General features: G+C 42.4%; 1 protein-coding gene across 1 annotated transcript; it reads right to left on the bottom strand.

Moving 5' to 3' along the window:
* Positions 1-1720: 1720 nt before the first annotated feature.
* Positions 1721-2635, bottom strand: LOC128642169 (taste receptor type 2 member 40-like). Its single transcript, XM_053694848.1, has one exon. The coding sequence runs from the start codon at positions 2633-2635 to the stop codon at positions 1721-1723; it is 915 nt and encodes a 304-aa protein (XP_053550823.1).
* Between the last annotated feature and the right edge of the window lie 14305 nt (positions 2636-16940).

The following is a 16940-nucleotide window of genomic DNA, read 5'->3' on the forward strand; positions in this document are numbered from 1 at the left end:
GTGGTACATATATCATTACTATCAGTGCCCCCTGTGGTACATATATCATGACTATCAGTGCCCCTCTCAGTAATCCCACTTCCCCCCAGGGGGCAGTACTGCCACTTTGGGAACAACTGGTCTCAGGCATAAAGGGATAATCCTGTGAGCACAAGCAATCCAGTATCTAGTTATAATTCATATAAAGATAGACTGTGCCTGATAGATTATAGATACAGCCCTGTATCATCAGGAACACCTGACAGGTTTACTGTAACAGAAGGAGCCAGGGATTTAAAGAACTCCACAGATAATTTGTATAGGAAATCTCAGGCTTTATTGTAAATAACTCAGCACAATGATACTGCAGAGAATTACCAAACAAGAAACCCAAAATGTTTATTTCACAATTCAGATTTAGCAATGTTAAACCACTTTCTAATTGGCTTCTTTTATCACATTTTCTTTGTTCTTTTAATATCTTTTGTTGTAAAGCAGGGAATTAAGTTTAGGAGCGTGCACGTGTCTGAAGCACTATATGGATGCAGTTTGGCAAGAACACTAGAGGGCAGCACTATTTCCTGACATGTAGTGCTCCTACTTAGGTATCTCTTTAACAAAGAATACTGTGAGAATGAAGACAATTTGATAATAGAAGTAAATTGGTAAATTGTTGTTATGTCTGAGTCACAAAAGAACATTTCAAGGTTTCCGATCCCTGTTAAATATAAGCTGGCTGGTCCCTGCCAAAGATCTTAGTGATGATGAGTTGACTTGTCATTTAATAATGGCTACACCTGGCGCAGCGTGGGGTTACTCATTGCTATGGTTTCATTATAGAACATTCGCAGCATGACTAACGTTATAGGCGCCTATTTATTAATGTGCGAGCGGACAGGATACGCACCAAACACAATGTCTGTGTCTGGTGGGAATCCACAAAGGAAACTCAATGTTAAAAGCATTAGAAGTGGGAGATGAATAAGAATGGAGGTTAATTATATATAATAGAAGAGTTTTTATCTATATATTGTTTGTTTGTTGCTTTTGTTGTTTCTGTTTGATTTTGCCTTCATACAAGTGTGTCCTGTGACTCTATCGATTGACTAAAGTTATTACCCATTGGTTGAGAGAATTGACTCAGCATTGATGCTTAGTTCGTCCATCCTCTTTCCTTATTGGTTACCCTGATTGACAATTGGTTGGGATTTTATTTTACAGATAAAGGAGCGATGCACGATAAAGAAGCAGTATGAGCGAGAGTTAAGAGAAACAGGGCAGGGCACTGCTGGTCTGAACAGGCTGAGGAATTAAGATGCTTCACATGACCTTTATAAAGGTGAAAATTGATTGATTACATAAACCAGCTTTATTTGTTTATGCTTTTATTCACTTATTTATTTATTTTTATAATTAAATGGACTTAGTTTTTTTGGAGGGGGATAACAGAGAGATGGGCTGCACTGTCACATCCCATGACACCAGCAAAACTCGCAGGTTTTCAGTAGCAAAACCTTTGTTTCAACCAGATATGTTGCAGATGTTTATTTTTCCAAGTTTATTTTTTATCAATTTAAGTTTAGTTCTCAATATGGTGTGGAAGTGTGGAAGTGTTTCAAAACTATACATTGATGATGATTTATCTTATTATTCAGCCATTCACTAAAATAAATTATAAAATGCAAGCAGCTTAATGTATTAAGTAACTACAGATGTATACTCCACTCACTAACATGATCTGTTAACAGAATTGACACATTTCTTTTCCAACAAAACCCTTTTTTAGTCTGGGATTTCCAAAGATGAGGATGGCAGACTGGGATGTGGGATACAGCAATGCAATAAAAAAGGTGGCAACCATCAATATATTTGAAGTAGACAATATGGAGGTAGAAATGTGGATCTCAGAAACAATGAAAACCAAATAAGTTATGATAAGACGTAACATTGTCCTACATGCTTTGTAATGTGCCTCAAGCTGAGGAGCACTCAGACTAGACTCAGTGACTTTTATTCTCCAGATGTATCCAAAGAGAGATGTCAAGGTAAAACCTACAGAGGTTAGAGAGAGGACAAGAGGCAAGGAACATCCAAATGTGATAAAAATGATGAAGTAATAGTGAGTAAAATTAAACACTACAATAAAATTATGGATGTTATGAGTCAACTCTTGAGTCATATTCTGCTGAGCTACGACTTGAACTCCCCAGATAGAGGGGACACTGATAATGACGCACCCCACAGCCGTGATCAGAAGCAGCTTTGGTACCACAGTAGACAGACTCATCTTGAGACGTGTGACGAATTTGCTTCTGAATCTGACAATGGTCACACAGTAGAAGGAGCAGAGCCAGGCTGTGAGCCATAAATTTAGGTAAATGAAGTATAGAAAGCACAAACAAACAGGAACACTGAATTCTTTAGAGACATATGTGACAGGTGAAAACACATAAACATATCCTTGTAATGTCATGATAACCTGTAGGCACACGTTAACCAATCCCATATAAAAATACATTTGATTGGCCGGGCTGAGGCTGAATTTTTTACTTTGATCCAGAAAACTGGTAGCCATGATATATAAGTTAAGTATAATTGCAGCAATTAACTCAAATGCAGCAATGAGTGTAGCAGCGATCCATTCTAGAGACCACATGATGCTGTTACCGTACCGCTCCCTGTGATCACTATTTAATTAACAACTGATGCAAATTGTTTTGTGCAGTTTTGCAAATATTTTGCATCTCAGCATCATCATTTACACTACGTAACATTACTTTTCATGTAACGATGAATATAATGGTTTCACTAATAGGTATTGTAATATTGTGTTAGTTGTAAACCGCATTCTAGTTTCTTTTTCAATCATTAAAGGGATATGAAACTCAAATTTTTTATCTCATGATTCAGATAGAGCAGGCGATTTCAAACAACTTTCTAATTTACTTCTATTATCATTTTTTCTTTGTTCTCTTGGTATCTCTTGCATTATAGCACTTCTTAACATGACAGTTCTGCTGCATTTAGGCTTTGTGCTTTGTATTTTATATTACTTTACAATTCAGATTACATTTTTATTACATTTAAATTTTGTATTTTATTTTGTATACAGCAGTGTATTTAGGATTGTGGTTTTACAAATTCGGATTATTCTTTCACAGTTTCTGTGTAACTTTAACAGATTAGGCTCATATTTTATATTTATGTGTATCTTTTACAAATTACATAGCATTTCTTATATTTAAATAAAACTGAAAAACTGTCAGATTCAGTTTCCCAGAGAGCTTCTTTATTCTGTACTAGTCCTAAAGCCCAATCACACGGGCCATTTCTTTGTAGTACAGCGGTCCCACCCCTTGCACTCTCTCCCCCATCTCTTTTACGCTCTCTCTGCCCCTCTCTTTTGAGCTCTCTCTCTCCCCCATTTCTTTTGCACTCTCCCCCCTCTCTTTTGAGCTCTCTCTCCCCATCTCTTTTGAGCTCTTTCTCCCCCTCTCTTTTGAGCTCTCTCTCTCTCCCCCTCTCCTCTCTCTCTCTCGCTCTCTTTTATGCTCTCTCCCCCCCCTCTCTTTTGTGCTCTCTCCCCCTCTCTTTTGCTCTCTCTCCCCCCCATTTTGTGCTCTCTCCCTCTCTCCCCCTCTTTTGCTCTCTCTCTCTCCCCCTCTCTTTTGCGCTCTCTCTCTCCCCCTCTCTTTTGCGCTCTCTCCCCCTCTCTTTTGCACTCTCTCCCCCTCTCTTTTGTGCTCTCTCCCCCTCTCTTTTGAGCTCCCTCCCTCCTCTCTCTCTCCCCCCCCCTCTCTCTCTCTCTCTCTCTCTCTCTCCCTTCTCTCTCTCCCCCCTCCTCTCTCCCTCCCCTCCTCTCTCTCTCTCTCTCCCTCCCTCTCTCCCCCTCCTCTCTCCCCCCTCCTCTCTCTCCCCCCTCCTCTCTCTCCCTTCCTCCTCTCTCTCTCTCCCCCCCTCCTCTCTCTCCCCCTACTCTCTCTCTCTCTCCCCCGTCCTCTCTTCCCCTCTCTCTCTCTCCACTCTCTCTCTCTCCCCTCTCTCTCTCCCCCTCTCTTTTGCCCTCTCTTCGCGCTCTCTCCCCCCTCTCTTTTGCGCTATCTCTCTCCCCCTCTCTTTTGCCCTCTCTTCGTGCTCTCTCCCCCCTCTCTTTTGCTCTCTCTCTCCCCCATCTCTTTTGCGCTCTCTCTCCCCCATCTCTTTTGCGCTCTCTCTCCCCCTCTCTTTTGAGCTCCCTCCCTCCTCTCTCTCTCCCCCCCTCTCTCTCTCTCTCTCTCTCTCTCTCTCTCTCTCCCTTCTCTCTCTCCCCCCCCTCCTCTCTCTCCCCCTCTCTTTTGCGCTCTCTCCCCCTCTCTTTTGCGCTCTCTCCCCCTCTCTTTTGTGCTCTCTCCCCCTCTCTTTTGCGCTATCTCTCTCCCCCTCTCTTTTGCCCTCTCTTCGCGCTCTCTCCCCCCTCTCTTTTGCTCTCTCTCTCCCCCATTTCTTTTGTGCTCTCTCTCCCCCATCTCTTTTGCGCTCTCTCTCCCCCTCTCTTTTGAGCTCCCTCCCTCCTCTCTCTCTCCCCCCCCCTCTCTCTCTCTCTCTCTCTCTCTCTCCCTTCTCTCTCTCCCCCCTCCTCTCTCCCTCCCCTCCTCTCTCTCTCTCTCTCCCTCCCTCTCTCCCCCTCCTCTCTCCCCCCTCCTCTCTCTCCCCCCTCCTCTCTCTCCCTTCCTCCTCTCTCTCTCTCCCCCCCTCCTCTCTCTCCCCCTACTCTCTCTCTCTCTCCCCCGTCCTCTCTTCCCCTCTCTCTCTCTCCACTCTCTCTCTCTCCCCTCTCTCTCTCTCCCCCTCTCTCTCTCCCCTCTCTCTCTCTCTACCCTCTCTTTTGTGCTCTCTCTCCCCCTCTTTTGCTCTCTCTCTCCCCTCTTTTGTGCTCTCTCTCCTCTCTCTTTTGCGCTCTCTCTCCCCCCTCTCTTTTGCTCTCTCTCTCTCCCCCTCTCTTTTGTGCTCTCTCTCTCTCCCCCTCTTTTGCTCTCTCTCTCTCCCCTCTCTTTTGCGCTCTCTCTCTCCCCATCTCTTTTACACTCTCTCCCCCTCTCTTTTACGCTCTCTCCCCCCTCTCTTTGCGCTCTCTCCCCCTCTCTTTTGCTCTCTCTCTCTCCTCCATGTCTTTTGCGCTCTCTATCCCCCTGTCTTTTGAGCTCTCTCTCCCCCATCTCTTTTGAGCTCTCTCTCTCCCCCCTCTCTCTCTCCCCCTATCCTCTCTCTCTCTCTCTCTCCCCTCCTCTCTCTCCCTCCCCCTCTCTCTCTCCCCTCCTCTCTCTCTCTCTCTCTCTCTCCCCTCTCCTCTCTCTCCCCCCCTCTCCTCTCTCTCCCCCCCTCTCCTCTCTCCTCCCCCTCTCCTCTATCTCTCTCCCCCCTCTCCTCTCTCTCTCCCCCCTCTCCTCTCTCTCTCCCCCCTCTCCTCTCTCTCCCCCCATCCTGTCTCTCTCCCCCCTCTCCCCTCTCTCTCTCCCCCCTCTCCTCTCTCCCCCCCCCTCTCTCTCTCCCCCTATCTTCTCTCTCTTGATATCCTCTCTCTCTCTCTCTCTCTCCCCTCCTCTCTCTCCCTCCCCCTCTCTCTCTCCCCTCCTCTCTCTCTCTCTCTCTCTCCCCTCTCCTCTCTCTCTCCCCCCTCTCCTCTCTCTCTCCCCCCCCTCTCCTCTCTCTCTCCCCCCTCTCCTCTCTCTCCCCCCATCCTGTCTCTCTCCCCCCTCTCCCCTCTCTCTCTCCCCCCTCTCCTCTCTCTCCCCCCCTCTCTCTCTCCCCCTATCTTCTCTCTCTTGATAAAATGCTATCTAAGTTTGGCTTTTTTGCATGCATTGGGTTAGCAATTGAGCGAAAACAGTTTACTCTTAAAGGCACAGCCAGCACAAAAACTGTTATTGTTTAAAAATATACATAATGCCTTTATTGCCCATTCCCCAGCTTTGCACAACAAACATGTTTATATTAACATACTTTATAACCTTTACACCTCTGAAAAAGCCTGAAAGAGAAAAAAAGAAACAATAGTGCAACACTGTATATAAGGGACAATAGTGGTATAAGAATCAAGCTCACCAGTATGTCTGTCACCGCGTTTTCGGCCACGATTTGGCCTTTCTCAAGACTATCTTGAGAAAGGCCAAATCGTGGCCGAAACGCGGTGACAGACATACTGGTGAGCTTGATTCTTATACCACTATTGTCCCTTATATACAGTGTTGCACTATTGTTTCTTTTTTTCTCTTTCAGGCTTTTTCATCTTTTTATATTTTTATATTTTTGTGATATTGACTTTATGAACAATATTCCTATATATACTATATGGACTTCCATCATAGACACTTTCAATATCACTTACCAGTTGGTAACTACCACCTCCGGATCTGGCACCTAGGGTGCTGAAGCGGCTCTGTGTTTTGGAGCACCTATATAGAATCTCTGCCAATTAAGACTTTTGCCCATCAAAATTTATATCTGTTTTACGTAATTTGACACTTTTGGATTGCGGATATTTTTGTTTTATTTATCAAAGGGATTATTCATTTATTTCTGAAGATACACACTATTTTCATCTGTCTCACATTTTTTCACCTGTCCAAGTTTGATCTTCTTTGAACTATATATATATATTTTTCAATATTTATATTTTATATATATATTTTTCATATATTTATTCTTTTTGAATTTTTTCACTAGCGCTAGTGTGGATTCACATTTCTCTGGGGTTGAACACCTACTTTTTGTATCAACGTCACGTTCTTTCACAGCCCCCCCTCCACTTGGTCCGGTAACGGATCTCACACGCCTTTGGTTATTGTATTAGTTTTTGAATTTTGTATTGAAGTTTGAACGAATGCTTTTACACCATCATGTGCTGAAATTTTAATGTTTATTTGAAAGTTGATATATTGTTTATTGTTTATTGTTACACATCACATTGGTCTGATCTGAACCACAGTCCACACATTTTTCATCCACTGACAATAGAACCATATCCAGAATGCCTAAGTCAGGCAACCGACTTATTAATCTATCCCAAACACACATAAGAACTTTGGAGATAGCTACATTCAAGGTTTTGTATAACTAAAGTAGCCAGGTATAAAACTCCTGGAATATTTCATGGATCCATGAATAGAATTTTACTGTATTTCTTTATGAACATTGTGTTTTAACATTTTATCTGTGATTGTAATTTGAATGTATATGGAATAAATTATTCGCCAGAATTTAGTTTCCAGCCTTTTAAGCTATTCAGCGCTTACTATCGCCCCCTATTCTGTTACCTACTATTTAGCCTGCTAGGAGGCTAATCTGTTAGTAAGCTTAAGGCCTTTTTATAAAATTTACCGCTCGGTACACATACCTAAGTAACCAGTTAGAGAAAGATACAGTATGTGGCAGGGTGCATTTCAATTTCTAAGAATTAAAAAAATCTATTTCTTTTAGAGTTAATTTATGAGTAAAGTTGGATAAATAAAAATGTAAAGTTTATTGCAAAGTTTCATTACACGTAACTAATCATTTTATATAAAAATATAAAGGTCTCAAGGTACCGTAGTTTTAAGCTAAACAAATTCTCAAAGCAGCTGTACAATGTCTATAGCTGATTTACAGTGATTTAATGGGATATGAAGCCTGTATGGTTCAGAGAGAGAGACTGCAATTCATTTCTATTATCAGATTTACTTCATTCTCATGATGGTTTTTGTTGTGAGTGGGTAGCGTGGGTTTGAAGCACTAGATGTTTTCAACAAAAAATACCGAAACAACAAAGTAAGGAATCTATTCGAATCTATCGGCTGATTTGTTTTTGGCAGGTTGTCGGCAAAACAAGCACTTTCTGTTTAAACGTGATCGAAATAAAGCGTTTTCGGCTATTTCTTGGGGCTGAGAATGTGTTTTCGGCTTTACAAATAATGCCTATTTTTCATGTGGAGACAAAAAATTCTCACCAATTACAATACATTTTCCAATACTTTTTAACAGGTTTTAAAGACTATTTTACACTTAATGCATTGAACACAGATAGCCAGTTGATTAAATCCTCTTTGTGACATCTTTGCAAGTATTTCAAGACAATTTGGAATAATTATATTATAAGACATTCTGAAAAGGCCATGGATGACATTATAAAGGTGTAGTTGTATATCTGATCTATATTCATTACAGCTCTATTCATCACTATTGTAAAGTACGACTACAGTGGAAAGGACACACAGTTACATGTTTATTTGTACAGCTAGAAAATAAAAACCACAGGGCAATATCTAGAAATCACGTTTAGCAATTATGTTCTGTAAATGTTTGTTTCCAATTCACACTCACATTGCCGTACTAACACATTTCAGTAGAGTCTCCTTCATAAGCAGAAATTCAAACAGAATTTTGTCTTTGTGACAGGGATTTCCCTATTTGTCATTCCGTCTTGTGTTTGGCGACTGAGGGTTCGTCTCCATTGGGTCGTTAAAAATGGAGATGTAAGCTATCGAAGTTGCCAACAGCTAAAGTAGTTTACTGCTCTGTTACGGTTGCCTCCAGGCTGGCTGGAAGTTGGACCGTAGAAAAGGATGCTCCTAGCGCTCACCAACGGATCTTCAGCACCGTAGACACTATAACTACTGCGTAGCCACCATCAGTAATGCAGACTCTATGAACCACCGCTGCTGGGCTGGTATCTCGCCGTCTGCTCTGCGCCCTGGACCTACGACCAGGCTCCAGTAGGTGAACCTCTTCCTTCTTTAGAGCGAAGCAGGATCAGGAACAAGAGCTCTTACAGGAGCACAGTAGCTAAGGGAGTATGAAGAGCATAGCAATCCCTGTAGTGAGTATAGCTGTCCCCTACAAACATGAGTCAAAGCTGCAAGTTAGAGGGTCAGAATAGGTCTGATGTGCTGGAACACACAGCCTGCTTTTTATTGAGGTTACATGCAAAAAAAACACTCTCAGGGGGAGGCATAAAATCCCCAATCACACATTTGATACATTTAGATAGAGAGGCAACGCCCTTTGACAGGCCATAGTAGAATTACATTTTTTTTCAGCAGATAACAAGTTACACACAAGAAAACAATGCAGTCCACCTTATCACTAGCAGTCTGATTAGACAATGGGAAAGTTTATCACTAAACTTAATTAGAGCGGATCCCAGCAAACTTGTATTTAGAATAGGTTCTTGAAGCTGAACAAAATTTAACTCTTTAGTTCTGACCGAAGGGTCTGTCACATAGCACTTAATGGCACAAAATGAAAATGAATGCTTTTGTAACAGTGCTCCCTTTCTGTGGAACACTCTGCCTGTGTGGTACTTGGTTCAGTAAGCCCTATTTACTGAACCAAGTGGGAGAAAGCCAGGGACAAGTTATTTTACAGGTCTGGGGGCATAGTCTTAAAGGGGCATTGTTCACCAAAGTCACAATATGTCCCCAGACGGTTCTTAAAGGGCCATACACACCCAATAAAAGTTAATATGTTCTCAGGGGCACAATCTTCCAGGGGCCATAGTCATGAGGAAGGAGGCTGGCAAATAGGCTTCTCCACAATCCATGGAAGCAGGGCAATTTTTCATTTAAAGGGCCAGTTACAAATAGCAGTTTGTAACATATCTCCCCTTTTGGAGGGAGACTAACCAGGCACCTGACCTTCTGTCGGTCAGTGCCTAAGTTAGTCTCGCAACCCACCCACAAATAAACATTAGCAGCAAAGTAGCCCCCCCCACAATAAGTAGTACTGGCCTGTAGGTTCCAGGTTGTAGGATGAAAGTGTAGCATCCTCTGCCTTCCTGGCGCAGCTGGGCAAATAGCTGGTGGTACTTGGGGGGCAGAGGACAGCGGCACTCTGCCCTGGTGCCAGCGCTTCTGCTGGGGTGAGGGGTTTGCAGGCCAGTCCTGTAACAAGGGGGTCTGTAGGGCAGAGGCCAGCAGCGCTCTGTCCTGATGCCAGCTCTTCTGCTGGGGGAATTGGGGCATAGTCCTGCCCGGTGGAAAGGGAACGTGGGGGTCAGTGGGGGTTAACATCTCCACTGTTAACCCTGGGCCCAAGTTAGGAGTTAGCTGGGGAGGGGAAGATTGGCTTACCTCCTCCTCCTGATACTCTGGCGGCCATTGGGAAGGGCGGTCGATGCTCTCCGCTCCCTGTGGAACATGCTGCGGCTGGGGAGAGAGACCGGTTGTCTCCTCTCCCTGGAAGGCACACTCCGGCTGGGGAGGGAGGTCGATGCTCTCCCCTCCCTGTAGCTGGGTCTGTCGCTGGGGATCTTGGCCGCCTGCCCAGCATCCCTGTAGGGCCGGTAGAGAGACTGCGGTCCCATCTCCACCTGCCTGCTGGGGGTCCTCCCAGGACCAGTCTATGAGGCCTGCTGCCTCGGGTATCTCTGGTTGGGGTTGGGGAAGGAGACCGGTTGTCTCTTCCCTCTGCACGGTATACTGCCGCTGGGGAGGGAGCTCGCTGCTCTCCTCTCCCTGTGGAACATGCTGTGGCTGGGGAGAGAGACCAGGTGTCCATACCCTCAAACTCCACAGTTGGCGTTCAAAGGCTCGTGCCGCTTCGTTCTCCGTATCCAATTCCCGGATGATGCCACTGACTACCTCCTGCGCAGGGTCTGGACCATATCGGACTAGCCGCCTCTTTACCTTTGGAACGAAATCCGCGCCCTCATAGCGACGGATCCGGTTGAGGTGCTCTTCACAGATTTCTGACCAGTATCTTGTCAGCTCCATGCTGCTGTAGGTAGGGACGCTGCGCAGTGGCTAGCGTTGCCCTCAATAACTCTCCTACAATACCAGGGCTGTTGGGGTGCTGCTCCTTGAGCTAGGACGCCATCCCACCGCTGCCGCCAAATGTTACGGTTGCCTCCAGGCTGGCTGGAAGTTGGACCGTAGAAAAGGATGCTCCTAGCGCTCACCAATGGATCTTCAGCACCGTAGACACTATAACTACTGCGTAGCCACGATCAGTAATGCAGACTCTATGAACCACCGCTGCTGGGCTGGTATCTCGCCGTCTGCTCTGCGCCCTGGACCTACGACCAGGCTCCAGTAGGTGAACCTCTTCCTTCTTTAGAGCGAAGCAGGATCAGGAACAAGAGCTCTTACAGGAGCTCAGTAGCTAAGGGTGTATGAAGAGCATAGCAATCCCTTTAGTGAGTATAGCTGTCCCCTACAAACATGAGTCAAAGCTGCAAGTTAGAGGGTCAGAATAGGTCTGATGTGCTGGAACACACAGCCTGCTTTTTATTGAGGTTACATGCAAAAAAAACACTCTCAGGGGGAGGCATAAAATCCCCAATCACACATTTGATACATTTAGATAGAGAGGCAACGCCCTTTGACAGGCCATAGTAGAATTACATTTTTTTTCAGCAGATAACAAGTTACACACAAGAAAACAATGCAGTCCACCTTATCACTAGCAGTCTGATTAGACAATGGGAAAGTTTATCACTAAACTTAATTAGAGCGGATCCCAGCAAACTTGTATTTAGAATAGGTTCTTGAAGCTGAACAAAATTTAACTCTTTAGTTCTGACCGAAGGGTCTGTCACATAGCACTTAATGGCACAAAATGAAAATGAATGCTTTTGTAACAGTGCTCCCTTTCTGTGGAACACTCTGCCTGTGTGGTACTTGGTTCAGTAAGCCCTATTTACTGAACCAAGTGGGAGAAAGCCAGGGACAAGTTATTTTACAGGTCTGGGGGCATAGTCTTAAAGGGGCATTGTTCACCAAAGTCACAATATGTCCCCAGACGGTTCTTAAAGGGCCATACACACCCAATAAAAGTTAATATGTTCTCAGGGGCACAATCTTCCAGGGGCCATAGTCATGAGGAAGGAGGCTGGCAAATAGGCTTCTCCACAATCCATGGAAGCAGGGCAATTTTTCATTTAAAGGGCCAGTTACAAATAGCAGTTTGTAACATGCTCCGTTTTAGAACCAAGTTTACATTGAGATATTTTGTGCATTGTGTGCCGTCTGTCTTTTCGTGTATGTGTAAGTTAACGTGTTAATGCTTCCATCCGACGTCGGATTTTTTGAAAATCACACTATGACAAGTTCAATGCTATAGTAACCCAACCTTAAGTTTAGCGCCTGCGCTCCTTACCTGTGATTGGCTAAAGAGGGAAAAACACAGGAGTTAGTTGCAGTGATAGGAGTTTAGTGTTTTGTGAGCTAAGTAAAGTGAGTTGGTCACCTAATAAATAATCAAAGAATTTAAAGAATTTATTTTAAATTAAGATGTCATTTGTTTATTGTTAAATGTATTTTTATATCTAATATCTAGTGCTGCTCTAGGCATAGTTCTAGATGAAGTGACGTGATTGATTATATTTTTATATGAACTACATATTGAAATATAAATAAAAACATAACTCCAACTTCCTGCGGCAATGCAAAATATTACATATAAAAATAAAGAAAACAAAACAAAAGCTTGCATTGTTTGCAAATGTTAAAATCACAATGAAAAGGGGCCTTTAAAGGTTTATTCTTCCTCTTTTACACTTAGTTGATCATGCTGTAAAGTTTGACACCTAATATACAGGTTACAATAGTGTTTTAGCTGTTTACGCATTCAATAGAAACTGGGTGTAAATTTGCATTTTTCGACTTCTATTATTTTCTATTTGAAGCTTTTTTTTATTTTGTCAGCCGGAGCCCTGCTGGCGGTAATGGTGGTAAATGCCCTACCAGAAAATGTTGATAAGCATAATGCCTTACAGTATATGTTAAAGACAATGTCCACAGCACTGGATAGGCTTTTCTCCTTATCTCTTAATTATCACAGACTTTAAAATATCAAGCAACGTTTTAGGTCTTTAACCCTTATTCTTGCCTGCAAACATATGTTATGACTGGCTTTTTAAACTCTCAAATTCGTGCCAACCACAAATGTGTGGTTCTATTGCCTTCTAGTGGTCAAATAAATTCATTACAATTAATACATTTTTTAACTGGCATATATTAGTTAATATGTTGCTAATTAATTTCAGAGATATCCTCTGCGTCTAAGCAGTCACAAATCTCTAAATTACATGCATTGTTATTTTATCTCCTTGCATATAAATCTTTAATATAATGCACAATCTAAAAATTATAAAAATACTTATAAAAATATTGACCAATCATAGTCCTTATTACGGCCTTTAGGAGTAAGGGAGTCTAACTCTGGAACCCAATACATTTCCTTTTGTTTGAGTAACCTCTCCCTATCTGCCCCATTTCTCTGGGGTTGAATGCTATCTATTACCTGCAACTTCAGTTGACTGATCTGACGTCCACACTTTAGAAAATGATTTGAGACTGGCGCTTCCTGGTTTTTGCGCCTAATATTTGATCGATGAGGGCTCATCCTGTCCCTTACCGTAAGGTGGTCTCACCTATATAGATAAGGGAGCAGGCACATTTAATTAGGCAAGCAACAAGTATTGAATTTATTAATTCTATATTTCTTTCCACTCCTCGGGTGAAAGAAGAAATTCCCTTTTATCATAAAGCTGCAGCCCATGGGTAGCAGCCCAAATTTGTCTTAGTTTAATATGTTTGATTTTCTCTTTTCTCTGAGCCAACATCTGTACTGGTTAGTTGAACTAGCAAATTCTTCCCTCTCTAGTAAGCCATCGGGGGAGGGGGTAAATACATCCATGTCTCTATTGCATTATTGCAATATAATAATTCATCATTTTTATTGAGGTTATTAGTAGAATTACATTATCAAACAGCCGACTTTATATAATGCAGATTTCTGAAAGAGCAATACACATACAGAGAAAAATAAATTCTTTAAGACTAGAATTTATACATGAAGTACAATAACAGTCATGCTATAAGCGACATTCAGTAATATCTGTCATATTGAGTCCATTCTATTGTTGTTCCTCTGGTGGCAAGAGGTCACTCTTGTACCTTGTCCAAATTGGCAATGTAATTATAAGGGAATCTAGTATGATATTTTAATGATATTTATCTAAGGTAGAACATATTGCAGCCAAAACTAGCATTTTTCCCACCCTCCAATTACACTTGGGCCACTCTTGGAACCCAAGAAGCAAACTGAGAATGATTTATTGGAGTTATGGGAGAGGGGGATCAGGCTTGGTTCAGAGACTGGCTCAGTGAATGCTTAATAGAAGCCCTGACTGGCAGTAATATACTAAATACATGTGTGTATTTGCCAGGTGAAAGAGAGTTGCATGATAATATCTGGCCATATTATTTTATTTAGTTGTGACACTCATACATATCCACCAATTACGGTCTAACTCGATATTTCAAACTAGATATTCAAGAGATTAATGCATGATCCGTTGAAACATATTGGGGGCTAAATGTTTTTTTGATAAATATATTTTTTTATTGAAGTCATAAACAGATACAACCAAGGTTATGCCCCAAAGCATTTACAGAAAAGTGCAATTACAATATTATTAGATAAGTGTTACAAACAAAACCCTACAGTAAGGGTATAATGTATCCAAACAGCACACGTAATGTGATAGAATTTGGGCAGTAGCAATAAAACAAAAATAGTCCTCCCTGGGCCATAGCAAATTGAAGTGTCCACTCAGATACAATTAGGGCCAGGGGGGGATTAGCTTTATAGTTTAAAAGGGGGTGGGATGCAGCGGGCAAGAGCCGCTCAAAATATAATAGGGGGGGGGTGGGAGGGCGGAGCCAGTCGGGATGTCAATCTTGAATTAACTATTATTGGGACCCTAATTGAGCATTAGTTTTAATTGCCAAGTAAACTCCTAAAAATATCTAGACAGAGTATAAATTGGAATACTTAATTAAAGGGATATAGTGGTGAGCTTTCATTAGTCTCATTATAACCTGGAGACAATGCTTTATATACCAGAATGAATCTTAGCACACGGAATATGAAGGCTAGAGTAGAATTAAACACATAATACAACGGTATCATGACCAAGATTAGGGGTTGACTCTCTATAAAATGGATAGGGGTAACTCCCAGCATTATTAAGTGGGGAGGGGGACATTAGTATGCATGGAACATAAGAGATTTCCAGGTGAGCCGTTCCCCTAGGGAATTACCAGCTATAGGCGATGTGGGAGAAAGGCATAGGGGTATGACCCGCAGGCAACCAGTACCGGCGGGAAAGGGAGGGGAGGAGCCCACCAGAGACAAATAATTTTGTATTAATATAAAACTCAACATAAGCAATGCCATATCCTAGGAACATAAATATAATAAAGCATAAGCAGAACATGATTCCATAAACAGTTAGAAGAGCAAAGAGTATTAAATACATTAAGTGTACCCACTAGCGCCTAAACATATACACATCTTTGCGGGCTAATGAAAAAACAAACTATATCGATATCTTAGCTTAGTCTTTGAACCCCTGAGCAAGAGAACTGTCACTCTTAGATATAATGATCAGATTTCTAATATCACAGGATTGTCACTAAAAAAGAGTAACACTGCAACGCCCTGCCAATAAGTCCCATAGACATTTACTACACTCAGGTTAAGAATTGAATGCAAGTTAACTCTACCTACTTTCTAATACATTGGGGGAAGGTTAGGTAATTCGTAGATTATAAGGGTTAAATGCTCATAGAGAGCAATATGACATCCTGGACCAATATCTTATAATAGAGGTAATGTGATAGATGGACATAATACACATAGGATATCAAGGGCAGGTAATTTATAACACATTCACAGCTGCATAAACTGGTGTATGAGCTTCACAGGCATAGATGATTAGCTTATCTGTCCCTCACGTCGCTCTAGTATTTAATAGGTCTTAAAATAACAAGGAGCTTAACCACAATTTAGATATTTTGTCAGGTAAGATTGTTCAAAAACCTAAACATAGAGAAGACGGATACTATAGGACACAGGGGGGGTGTAGAGTTGGAGAGAGTCTGTGAGCAATGGAATCCTAAATAGGTACCAAATATTAGTGTATGTCTAAAGAGCTAGATTAATATTTATGCATATATAACAACTGAAATTCTGATCCCAAATGCCCCAGTACATATTACACACCCACAACCCTAGTACCATCGATTCAGATAATAGGGAGATACAGGCAAAGCAACATTAGTTTATATAGTATAATAGAGACATCAGAGTGCAAGCAAACATATAATCCAAGCATATAAACATTACATTGCATCAAGAAGACTAGTAACAAAATATATTATAAAATTTGTGCCAGGTATAACAAATTGGGCACTCTCATCAAACCAGCCAGCTTTCAATAAAATGTCCCGTCAGTATATACCCAGCGATGGGTTCAGGCTGCAAATCCAAAGTTATCAGCCTATGCCAGTTTTCATAAGGATTACTGTTATATCTCCATTCATTGAAAGTTTCAGCAAAATCTCACTTAGCAGTCTGACAGGCCTCACAGTCGTCATCTGAAGACATGGCTGTCGCCTCCGGATAGTTAGGCTGTTTGCAGCTACGTTGGTTAGAGGTGACTGACCCAACTGCTTCCTTAGATTGGGATAGTCTATTTCCTTAGGTCTGTTTGTATGACAAGTTTGGACATTGTGGTACCTGACACTTGAGCTGCTATCGGAATCCGACCAGAGGCCAGCCGCATCATCCTGATTACTGCCTAGGAGTAGTTTCACACAGCATCTCACGTCCTGCGCAGGGAAATCAGAGCTGCAGGAGGCAGGTCCATCCTCGAGAAGAGAGGTATTTTGCAGTTTCGGCATCTCTGTGTCCCGAACACCAAGCTGGGCTTCCGGAACAGCAGCCGAGGGGTAGTAGTGGTTTGCGGCGGGTTGAGACTCTGTACTTGATAGCCAGCCAACACTGTTGTCCGCCATTTTGGGTGCGCAGGTGTCTCCTGTTCCCATAGTAGTTTTAAGAGTATGCATGAGATCGTGGAAATTCTTAGAGATCTGCTGTTCAATCCTACCAAGTAGCGTCTTTAGTAGTAGATAGTCTGCCTCCATATTTCAGCCTAAGTA

This window comes from Bombina bombina, chromosome 11 (genome assembly GCF_027579735.1).
Source record: "Bombina bombina isolate aBomBom1 chromosome 11, aBomBom1.pri, whole genome shotgun sequence".
NCBI classification, from domain to species: domain Eukaryota; kingdom Metazoa; phylum Chordata; class Amphibia; order Anura; family Bombinatoridae; genus Bombina; species Bombina bombina.